We start from the raw sequence: 12,099 nt of genomic DNA, 5'->3' as shown, positions 1-12,099 counted from the left end.
GGGTTTAAAGAGGGAATTCCAGAACATAGGGTCCATATAGCCAAAAAACATAGCTACCAGTGATAGAGTGATGAACATCACGTGTATAAAAATCGAGGATTGGAGGACAGCAGAAATGTCAGAGATAGGCAGGGAGAGATTTAAAAACAAGGATTAGAATTTTAATATGCTTGACTGGGAGTCAATGTACGTGCAAGGGAACAATGAAGGAATGTTGTAGTATAGGGCTGATGGTATTCCCATGAAACTGCTGACCTTATATGGGCCCATAATCAAATGCTTTCTGAAACTCTTTCCAATCACAATTCCCCATACCTTTCTTTCCACTTCTCCATATGTTGATCTGGTTTCTTCCTTAATTGTTATCACTGAATTCCAAGCTTATAAATGTGTAAAGAGGCTTTTTCCAGTCTCAGACCTAAATGAAGTCAGACCTATATGCATTGAATCTTATATCTGTAGCTTCTGTTTCCTCATCCCTAAACTTTATTTATCCCTGCAAAACATTTTCTATGAATGCATATAACTACAAAGACAGAGGCTCCAACCTGTTATACATCAGACTCGATCTACATTTTGAACAAACTTGACAAAATAAATCAATAATTTAATCACTTTCCCAGATTTGAATGCTTTTACTCTTTGTGTAAAAGGTGACAGAAGAACAGTTCACGAGAGCTGTCCAAATCTGATTGTTGCATCAGGAGCAATTTGGAATTGAAAAGTAGCTCTGAGAAATCAGAGACATGGAAGAAAGATCTGGGAGCAGGAAGACAGCCAAGCACATGGATAAGTCCAGCAATGTTCTCTCGAAGGAAGATCCTGAGGGTAATTTACCCAGTATTCTGGTGAACCACTACCAGTTTTGTGGCTATGACTTGGAGATCACTCGGTACTTGAATGAAAGGATGGGGGTCTCAGCTTTCGTTTGGAACAGTGTAAGTTTAAAGAACTTTTGTATTAACCTAATTTGGGGAAACTAGTCAATATTTATATCTTACATTACCTGAGAAAAACTGCAGCATCTTCACTCACTAATAGCAGAAAATGTTGCAAATACTCAACAGGTCGGGCGGTACCCTTGGAGAAAGAGAGATTTAATATTTCAGGTCAGCAACGACTGATCAGAATGAGGACATGTTGGAGATATAACAGGCTTTAAACAAATGCAAGTGGGAAATGAGACAAGGGAGGAACCAAAGGGGAAGTCTATAAGGGAAGAAAGGCAGGAGAGATTAAATAACAAGAGGAATGATAGTCCAAAGCAAAAGGAGCTGGTAGTTCATTGGATATTGAATTCAATTAGCTTTATTGTCACGTATACTCACATGACTACTGTGAAAAGTTTATAAGTTACCACTTATGGCGTCACCTTAGACACAAAGGTATCAATGTATAGATTGAGCACAAATCTTTAGGTTAAAAACTCAGAAAAATAAATTAATAAAAATTCCAGCAGTACAGACTTTCAAAAGTACTGAAATCAAGTCTTACTATTCTTGGTGTTTAAAAGTCTGAAGAATTTCCCAACTTACCTGTCTTTTTGTCCCAGATTGACAGAAACCATAAACTAGGTTTCTATCCTTAATAAGAATGACAATTTAATACAAAATAATGCTTTCTAACCATAGGTAAACAATTATATAACTTACTGGTTAAATAACCATAAGCTTCTCCTCTATACACATACACACACACAATATTATGAGTGAAGGGGAAGACTGGGAAGGCAGTTCACTGGCCCTAGTATACATGGGTTTTTCTGAGATGATCTTTTTACTGTTCAGAATTCTGCTTCTCAATCTTCCTTCTGTAGGTACTTTCACTTGTTTTCAGAATGCTGAGGGTGAGTGATACACACTTATAAAAGTCTCTGATTTAATAATTTAAAAAATCACAGCTTGAGGTAACTGATTAGGGGAAACGAACTGGCTGTCGTCAGGCATGAGATACTTTTTACTGCAGAGCAAAAACATGGTTCCTTCTCTTCCAGATAGCCCCTGAACATTTACATCCCCAACCTATTCAGCTATTTAGGAGTCAATCTCATAGTTGGTACGGGCAGGGAGTCTTTGTTATTGATAACTAGTCACTATTTCACTGACCAATCCTGTTGTCAGGAAAATCTCAATTTGTACACAGCCTCTGGCTCCAGTTCATCTGGAACCAGGCTTTCCACCTTTGCTTGAACAAGCAGCTGTGTAAACAGCACTCACAATGAGTGTCTGGTAACTTGCTTTTAGAAAGTGTGTGTGTGTGTTATAGAGGAGAAGCTTATGGTTATTTAACCAGTAAGTTATATGTTAATGGTTTATAATTGTTTACCTATGGTTGGAAAGTATTATTTTGTATTAAATTGTCATTTTTATTAAAGGATAGAAAATCTACAATAATCCTTGTCTTTTAAAACAGTACTTTTCTGATTTCAGTCCACAATCAAAAAATTAGAAATAAAAGAAGATTATAGGCTTTACAACAAGTAAAGCATTAAATGGTAGATCTACAGATTTCCCTCAGTAGAGAAGGCCCTTTCTTTCCTGTCCGTATCTTAATATACACTCATTTTATATCTTTTTTTTAATCAACATTAACAATCTTTTGTCTGTTGCATTGGGCCTCTACGCCTTCTGTTCCCTTCGCCCCACCTTTTTTTCTGTCAGAAGTATTAAATAAGCATTTTCTAATGTCTTTCACTTCTGAAGAAGTCACACTGGACTCGAAATGTTAACTCTGTTTGTCTATCCACATATCTGTTTGTCTAGAATCCCATGTGTTTGTCTGTGATGTTAGCAGGATCCCTGCAGAAGCAGGAAGTGGCCCTGAAATGATTACTTAAGTGACTCAATTGGACATTTGGCAACTAATCTGCCAACTGTTGGCAAAATGGCAGTAGGAAGGCATCATGCATGACACCCCATTCCTGCTTGCCATGTTCCCAACTACCAGAGGGCTCATAAAACTCTGACAGTTTGTCAATATCTTCTAATTCCTGAATCCTCCTCCAATGTGCAAACTTTCTCTAGACCTACTCTGGTATTGATTCCTTTTGGTTTTGATCACTCTTATATCTTTTCCCAATATTCTCATTTTTAAGAAGATCAACCGCAGCTTCTGTAATATATCCACATTAAATCTAAGCCTTCATCTGTAGAACCATTTCTATAAATCTTTTCATATCCTCTCTAAAGGGTTTAGTTTCTTCCTAAAGTGTGGTGGTTAGAATTGGACTTTATAATTCAGTTGAAGCTGAAGATGTGTTTAATAAAGGTTATCATAATCTCTTGGTTTTCACCCTAGTTACAAATCCCAAAATCACATATGCTGGGTCTTCCTAAAGTGGTGTTTGGGACCCCAAGTGGAGTTGCATGCAGTAATTTGGAGGTTGCAATTTCCAAGGTAGCAATAGCCCTTGCGGAGCTATACTCCTGCCCTAACAGACAGCCACCCATTCTCACAGGCATAATCCTCACAGTTCTCATTGAATGGGTCCCTTTCAAGCCTTGTATTCAGGTCACAATGGGAAAAAGTTTGGGAAGCACTGCCTAAGCCTCTATGACCATTGGCTCAACGTGCTTGTCACCATCAACAATCAGCTATCTCTTTTGCTGTATCATGTTTTAGAATTGTACCCTTTATTTCCCATTGTCTGTAATTCTTATGAGAAAAATGTATCACTTCAAATTTCCTCAGCAAAGTGTTTACCCATTCCACCAGCCTGGCTATGTCCTTTTGAAGACTGCCACTATCCTCCTCACTGTTCACAATACTTCTAGTTTTCACTTACCTACAGATCTTGAAAAGTGTTCCTGTAGACCAAAGTATATTTCATTTGATATGTACTCAGAAAAATAGTGGTCTTAGTGCCAGACCCTGTGGAACCCCATATTTATCTCCTGCTAACCGAAAACGCAACAGATTCCCACTACTCTTTCACATCACCTGCATTACCCCCATTGATCCTCTCTGTAACTTCATCAAAACTTTCAGTCTAATTAGTTAAACATGCTTTGAACAAATCCAGGCTGGTTTAATTAAACTCATTTGTCCAAGTGATTGTTAATTGTGTCCTGAACTATTGCTTCTGACTGCCTTCTCCAATCACCAAAGTTAAACTGACTGGGCTGTAGTTGCAGGATTTAACTTTACAATCTTTTCTGAACAAGGGTGTAATATTTGTAAACTTAGCACCACCCATATTTAAGCAACATTGAAAGGTTATAACCATGCCTACTTACTTTGGTATCTTTGATACATCCCGTTCAGCCCTGGTGATTTATCAATGTTACTACAGTCAATCTTTTTAATAACTTGTTTATTACTCTATCCAGTTTCTAACTTGCACTCTTTCACGAAAACTTGGAAACATCTTTCTGCTTGGGAAGGACAGATGCATTTATTTAGAAACAAAGTCAGAAATTGCTGGAAAAACTCAGCAAGTCTGGCAGCATTTGTGGAGAGAAAGCAGAGTTAACATTTCAGGTTCAGTGATCCTTCTTTACAGCTGATTGTAGCTGGGAAAAGGTTGGTAATGTATGCTGAAGCTGGGGTGAGGGTAGGGGGTTAGGGAAGAGAAGTAAACTATAGGTAGTGGTAGAAAGAAAGGGAGAGAACAATAGTTTAGCAGACAAAGGAATGAGTAATAGTCAGCCTAGAAGAATCGCGAGCTACTAATGGAGACCATTAGTACCTGAAAATGGGTTTGTTTGTGATAACAGCCCATGTGATGACAAGGCCTGGTGTACACTGGTTGCGCTAAGGACGAGGGAGAAGGTGCTCTGACCCTAAAATTATTGAACTTGACATTGAGTCCTAAAGACTGCAGGGTTCCCAAGCAAAAAATAGGATGAGCATTTTTCCTGCAATTTCTGTTTTTGTTTCTGAAATCTGCTGGAAAGTTGTAGTTCTTCGGTTTATTCATTTAGAACCTCAGCCATGCCCTCTGCTTCTTCGTGTAGATCCATCTTTTTTGTGTCCTAATAAAGCCCACTCTCATCTTGCTACTTTTTTTGCTATTTATATGTCTGTAGAAGACTTTTGGATTCCCTTTTCATTTAGCTGCCAGTTTCTTCTCTCATACTCTAGCTTGTTATAATCCCCATAGAGACTGATGATGTTTACAAAGGGATTTGAACCTCCAGGGACTGGCTTAAAGGATTACATATGATTTCAAGTTTTAAGATTTTAATTTAACAAATAAACTAAACACAGCATTGACTATTTTCGTAGGTAACATGTAGTTTAGTTCACAGAAAATATCCCTCATTTAACTTTTAAAATGGCCAAAACTCCCCATCCACAATTACACTTCATCCTGTCCTAGTAGCAACACTGATTAACTGTCCTCTAGTAGTCAAACTCCATTTTAGCTTGAAATTCAAGAGGCAATTAAAGTATAACTGTTTATAAAACCTGATACGTTGTAGTTCCATGTTGTTTCTATTTTATAGACTGGTCCTCCTCTCAATTCTTTACACTTTTACCATCCCATTCTATATTAGGATAAAATTAAAAATCACACAACACCAGATTATAGTCCAACAGGTTTATTTGGAAGCACCCCAGTCCAAAACCGGCACCTCCTAGTTATATATTAGGATAATTTAAGTTACTCATCACAAATGTGTGCATTCTCTATAATTTCCTTGCAAGTTTCCTCCTCTACATTTTTCGTACTAGTTTATGCCCTTTGCAATACATAGTAGTGTAACTGTAGTAGTAGTGTAATTGTATCTCTACCACTTAACTTGAACCAATCAGATCCTGTTATTGGACTCCCCAGGACAACCTCTCTCTAGCACTGGAATATAATTCTTAACTAATGAAAGCCACTCCCGCCCCATCCATTTTCTTTCTCATGTGGATATCTGCACGAAAGCTCATCAACTTTATTTATTACATATGTGCACAGTTATTATATTCCCCTGAATCTGACTCCACTTAATACTTTGCTATTTCTTACACATGTGCTATGTGTCTCTCCTACCTGATGAAGGAGCAGTGCTCTGAAAGCTTGTAGATTCAAATAGACTGTTGGACTCTGACCTGGCGTTGTGTGATTTTCAACTTGGTCCACCCGAGTCTAACACTGGCACCTCGAAGTTATCTCTCCTAATCATTCTTGCAACTTCTTTTTTCAAATTCAGTCAAGGGGTGAGGGCATCGCTGGCCAGGCCAAGATTTATTGACCATCCCTAATTGTTAAGAGTAAGCCACATTGTTGTGGATCTGGATTCACATGTAGGCCAGAAGGATGGCAATTTCCTTCCCTAAAGGGCATTAATGAACTAGATGGGTTTTTCCTGACAATCGACAATGGATTCATAGTCATCATTAGACTCTTAATTCCAGATATTTATTCAATTCAAATTCCACCATCTGCCACAGCGGGATTCGAACCCAGCTGCCCAGAACATTACCTGGGTCTCTGGATTAACAGTCCAGCGTTAATACCACTTCCTTACACTACATCTTGCTTCCAATTCACCTGCCAAAGTAGTTTGAACTCTTCCCAACAGCACTAACAATCCACCCTTCTCGAATTGTCCTACTCTCTTGTTGGTCAAAGATCTATCGAACTCAACTTTGAATATACACAAATTACCAAAATCATTTTAACATTGTTTAGATGTATCTAGAAGTCTTGAATGCATAACATAAAAGAATTGTGAAAGCCCTAACAATAGCATTTTTACAAAGAGAATGGAATAAATTCTTAGATATTATTCTGAAATTGTGCTTCCCAGTCCTAGATTCGCTCAGGGAAGTCCAGCATGGAAACCCGAGGTGTTATGCTTTCCTGAATATGGAAAGAGGTTGTTAAAGAGATAGGGTACACTATAGTCAGAGTTTGCCAGGAATCTTCTAACATAAGGCCTCAAAAATCTAAAGCGTTGGGAAGGGTATATTCATCCAGAAGACAGAACAAAAGGATAAATCATACCATAATAGGCTGCTTGGTCATTACATCACAAGAAAACAGGCATTCTGTCTCAAAAATAGTGCGGTGAAGAAGGCATATGGTGTACTGGCTTTTATTGGTAGAGGAATTGAGTTCCGGAGTCCTGAGGTCATGTTGCAGTTGTATAAGACTCTGGTGCGGCCGCATCTGGAGTATTGTGTGCATTTTTGGTCGCCATACTATAGGAAGGATGTGGAGGCACTGGAACAGGTGCAGAAGAGGTTTACCAGGATGTTGCCTGGTATGGTAGGAAGATCGTATGAGGAAAGGCTGAGGCACTTGGGGATGTTTTCATTGGAGAAAAGAAGGTTTAGGGGTGACTTGATAGAGGTGTACAAGATGATTAGGTGTTTAGATAGGGTTGACCATGAGAACCTTTTTCCAGTATGGAGTCAGCTATTACGAGGGAGCATACCTTTAAATTAAGGGGTGGTAGGTATAGGACAGATGTTAGGGGTAGATTCTTTACTCAGCGAGTCGTGAGTTCATGGAATGCCCTGCCAGTAGCAGTGGTGGACTCTCCCTCTTTATGGGCTTTTAAATGGGCATTGGATAGGCATATGGAGGATAGGGGGCTAGTGGAGGTTAGGTGGGCTTGGATCGGTGCAATATCGAGGGCCAAAGGGCCTGTACTGCGCTGTATGTTTCTATGTTCTATGTTCTAAATGTTTAATGCTGGTGTTTATGCTCCATGTGACGGTATTAAACTGGAAAGAGTGCAAAAAAGATTGACAAGGATGTTAACAAGACTGTGCTTATATGGAAAGAGCTGCCAGAGGAAGCAGTATAGTTATGCACAATTGCAACATTTAAAAGACATTTGGGCGGTACGTAGATAAGAGCCAAATGCTGGCATATGGGAAAGGTCAGTTTAGAAAACCTGGTCAGCAATGAGTTGGGCCGAAGGGCCTGATTCACAGCTCTCTTTCCCAAATCCTATCAGCATAACCTTTTATTTCTTTTTCATTCACAAGCTTATCCATTTCACAATACCTTACATACAAAACATACTAAGTCATAGCTCAAGAGTGGAAAAATGCAGGGAGAGTAGATAATTGGATAGCTCTTTCAAACAGCTGGTAGAGGTGTATGGTTTGAATGGTCTCCTTATTCTCTGTATGTTAAAACTCCTGTTCTATCGCTGCACCTGCATGACAGTAAATTCATAGAGCCATAGCACAGAAACAGACCCTTCATTCCAACTTGTCCATGCTGACTATGTTAATCGAGTTAATCGAGTCCCATTTGCCAGCAGTTGTCCCAAATCCCTGCAAACCCTTCCTATTCATGTACCCATTCCTGAAGAAGGGCTTATGCCCGAAACGTCAATTCTCCTACTCCTCGGATGCTGCCTGGTCTGCTGTGTTTTTCCAGCACCACATTTTTCAACTCTGGTCTCCAGTATCTGCAATCCTCACTTTCTCCTATTCATGTACCCATTCAGATACCTTTTAAATATTGTAATTGTACCAGGCTCCACCACTTCCTCTGGCAGCTCATTCCGTACACGTACCACCCTTTGTGTGAAAATAGAACATATAACATAGAACATAGAAAAATACAGCGCAGTACAGGCCCTTTGGCCCTCAATGTTGCGCCGATCCAAGTCCACCTAACCTACACTAGCCCACTATCCTCCATATGCCTATCCAATGCCTGTTTAAATGCCCATAAAGAGGGAGAGTCCACCACTGCTACTGGCAGGGCATTCCATGAACTCACGACTCGCTGAGTAAAGAATCTACCCCTAACATCTGTCTTATACCTACCACCCCTTAATTTAAAGCTATGCACCTCAGGTCCCTTTTAAATCTTTCCCTCTCACCATGAACCTATGCCCTCTAGTTTTGGACACCCCTACGCTGGGAAAAAGATCTTGACTATTCACCCTAACCAAGCCCCTCATGATTTTATAATCACCTATAAGGTCACCCAACACTCCAGGGAAAATACACCTAGTCTGTTGAGCTTCTCCTGATAACTCAAACCCTCAACCCTGCTAACATCTTTGTAAATCTTTTTTGCACCTTTCCAAGTTTAACATCTTTTCTATTAGCAGGAAGACCAGAATTGAATACAGTATTCCAAAAGTGGCTTAACTAATGTCCTGGCCAGCCACAGCATGACATCCCAACTCCTATACTCAATGCACTGATAGTCCACTATCACCTGATAAACAATCACCTGATGAAGGAGCGTCGCTCTGAAAGCTAGTGTGCTTCCAATTAAACCTGTTGGACTATAACCTGGTGTTGTGTGATTTTTAACTTTGTACACCCCAGTCCAACACCGGCATCCCCAAATCCTGATCATTTAAGGAAGTGTACTTAAGATCTTCTTCACTACCCTGTCTACCTTTGACTCCACCTTCAAGGAGTATGAACCTGCACCCCAAGGTCTCTTTGTTCAGTAACACTCCCTAGGACCCTGCCATTAAGTGTACAAGTCCAGCCCTGATTTGCCTTACCAAAAGCGACACCTCACATTTATCTAAATTAAATTTCATCTGCTTTTCCTCGGCTCATCGGCCCATCTAGTCAAGGTTCTATTGTAACTGGATGAAGTGTTAACTGCATCTCCATAGCGTGATTTTTGACAATGGTTGGAAACCCATTCTGCTCTGCACTGGGTTATGGGGTGCATGCCACTCACTGCCCACTACTGCACTGCTACCTGATATTTTGTTACAATGATGTGCCCAAACTAATTCTGACTTCAATGGATGTTGCCCTTTGCTTTCCTCAGGGCCTCACTCTCTGCCAGTTCTTCCAGCAGGAGAAGATCAATTTCTCTGGGATGAAGGTGCTTGAGTTAGGATCTGGCACTGGGATTGTGGGAATTCTGGCAGCTTTGCTGGGTAAGTTAAAGAGCCGTTGTCAACCCAATATAATTGCTTTACTGATGTGGAAAAGGTATAGTAACCAGACAAGTCCCATGAATTACCAGAAGATGCATTTCGCGTTTGCCACCACAGAGTAATGTGTTCAAAGACCTCCCTCCCCTATGCTTCATGCTTTGGACAATTAAAAGGGGAACATTCGTCTAGACAATCAGGCTCCTGTTGGGAGAATGCATCAGCTAAAGATCAGCATTTCTTGCGGTCAGAATCAAACCCCTTAGTGGAGCGAAACCCTGATCTCAACTCTCCATCTCCTGATCAGTTGCATGGGGTGGGTGGGGACTAGAGTGGCCAACTCTGATTTAAGGTAATCTGGAAAATTTGTCACATGACCAATTCCCACCAACCACCCTGACCCTACACTCCCAATATACCAACAGGTGCTTTTGAAGTTATGTTCCATTATAGAAACACGACAGGCAATTTACAGAAGGCAGTCCCACTTAGACTTTCACTATACTCTCAGGTTATACAGAGGAAGTGCCGGCTGAGATCTGTGCATGAATTCTGTGAGTGGGATTCTGAATTAATCTCACACACAGTCTGACAATTTCTGCCTGCCACAGGCTTTTGTCCTATAACACACTCACTCACTCATTCTCTCTCTGCTTTCTGTCAGCCTTGAGGTGCTTTTGGGTCAGAAAGTTATGGGTTCAAGTCCCCTCTAGACCTGTGAGCACAAAACCCAGGCTAACATTTTTATGTAGGAACGACCCATTCACCTGACACAGTAAACCAAAGGCTCCATTTACTCTTCCTGGTTAAAATAGGCTCAGGTGGGCAGCATGATGGCTCAGTGGTTAGCACTGCTGCCTCACAGCACCAGGGTCCCAGGTTTGATTCCAGCCTCAGGCGACTGTCTGTGTGGAGTTTGCACATTCTCCCCGTATCTGCGTGGGTTTCATCTAGGTGCTCCGGTTTCCTCCCACAGTCCAAAGATGTACAGGTCAGGTGAATTGGCCGTGCTAAGTTGCCCGTAGTGTTAGGTGCATTGGTCAGAGGGAAATGGGTCTGGGTGGGTTACTCTTCGGAGGGTCGGTGTGGACTGGTTGGGCCAAAGGGCCTGTTTCCACACTGTAGGGAATCTAATCTTAATTGGAAAACAGTAGGCAACTCCTCTCTGACATTTGTCCCTTGACCAACACCAATGAATCAGATATTTCAACACAGCTTTCATTCCAGGCTGTGGAAGTTTCTATTTGCAAATTGGCTCTCCCACACCCTACACTTCAGCAGGATGCTCCAAAGTCCTTAATTTCTTGGAAATGTTTGGCCATCCAAAGGTTGTGAAAGCCTAGAGATAATATTTTCTTTATCTTATTCTGTTTCATACCGCTTCCCTGTGACTGTTAACTGGGGTACGGGTCTCCATGATGGGACATAAAGATGAATTAATTCTGTTGCTTCTTCTTTAGGTGGGGAGGTAACCTTGACGGATCAGATCCAAGCTTTGAAGCAAATTGAGTACAACGTTTCAGTCAATGTCCCTGATTCATGCAGACACCTTCCAAAAATCAGAGCTCTTTCCTGGGGATTTGACCAAGTACACTTCCCCAGTGACTATGACATAATCCTGGGTTCAGACATTGTGTATTATCCATCAGATTTCCCCCTGCTGCTGCAGACACTGCGACACCTTAGCAACCAGCGAACAACCATCTACATCGCGACAGAGTTAAGGGGCTGTTGTGCAGCTCACAAATTCCATGAGGAGATTATCCCACAATATTTCAACTCCCGCATTGTTTACAGAAACCAGAGTGCTGACATAAATCTGTACAAATTAACACTGAAGGTTCCCAAAACAGGAGAGGAGCTGTCAATGGAGAAAGAGACAAGGAAAAAATTACTGTCCAATTAATTCACAGTCTCACAACTCACTAACATGCTTGAAGAATTATAAATCCAGTGCAGGAGGAAGAATGTGATGGATGGTCTTCAAACTTATGCAGAGTTTTACAGATAAATGTTGGCCAGACAACCCAAATAGTCCGTGCTACTTCCACCCTCACTACTTCACCCAATCATAATATCCTGTTTTCTTTCTCTCATAGTTAGATTCCTCCTAGATGCACGTGCCTCAACCACTCTATGTTGAATCAAGTTTCACACTTCAAGCTATCCGTATTGAAAGAGGTTTCTCCTGAACTTCTTATTGGATTGATTAGTCATAACTTATCATTTTAACACCTACTTTGGACTCCTCCACATTGGTGCAAAATTGGCAATGAAAGTAACGGTG

The 12,099-nt window shown here is 40.8% G+C and overlaps 1 protein-coding gene across 1 annotated transcript; it reads left to right on the top strand.

Moving 5' to 3' along the window:
- Window positions 1–746: 746 nt before the first annotated feature.
- LOC140476009 (EEF1A lysine methyltransferase 3-like) lies at window positions 747–11,718 on the top strand. The gene is made up of 3 exons (XM_072567913.1): window positions 747–938; window positions 9,704–9,815; window positions 11,273–11,718. The coding sequence occupies exons 1-3, from the start codon at window positions 747–749 to the stop codon at window positions 11,716–11,718; spliced, it is 750 nt and encodes a 249-aa protein (XP_072424014.1).
- Window positions 11,719–12,099: the final 381 nt, after the last annotated feature.

The sequence above is a fragment of the Chiloscyllium punctatum genome, chromosome 4 (assembly GCF_047496795.1).
Source record: "Chiloscyllium punctatum isolate Juve2018m chromosome 4, sChiPun1.3, whole genome shotgun sequence".
Taxonomy (NCBI): domain Eukaryota; kingdom Metazoa; phylum Chordata; class Chondrichthyes; order Orectolobiformes; family Hemiscylliidae; genus Chiloscyllium; species Chiloscyllium punctatum.
The sequence above is the reverse complement of the archived record's forward strand: the minus strand, read 5'-3'. Positions and strand labels throughout refer to the sequence as shown.

Bases quoted from the DNA above. Each gene is read 5' to 3' on its own strand.
- LOC140476009 (XM_072567913.1), top strand. From the start codon at position 747: ATGGAAGAAAGATCTGGGAGCAGGAAGACAGCCAAGCACATGGATAAG. The intron at 939-9,703 runs GTAAGTTTAAAG...TGCTTTCCTCAG, and splicing joins CAGCTTTCGTTTGGAACAGT to GGCCTCACTCTCTGCCAGTT. The intron at 9,816-11,272 runs GTAAGTTAAAGA...CTTCTTCTTTAG, and splicing joins AATTCTGGCAGCTTTGCTGG to GTGGGGAGGTAACCTTGACG.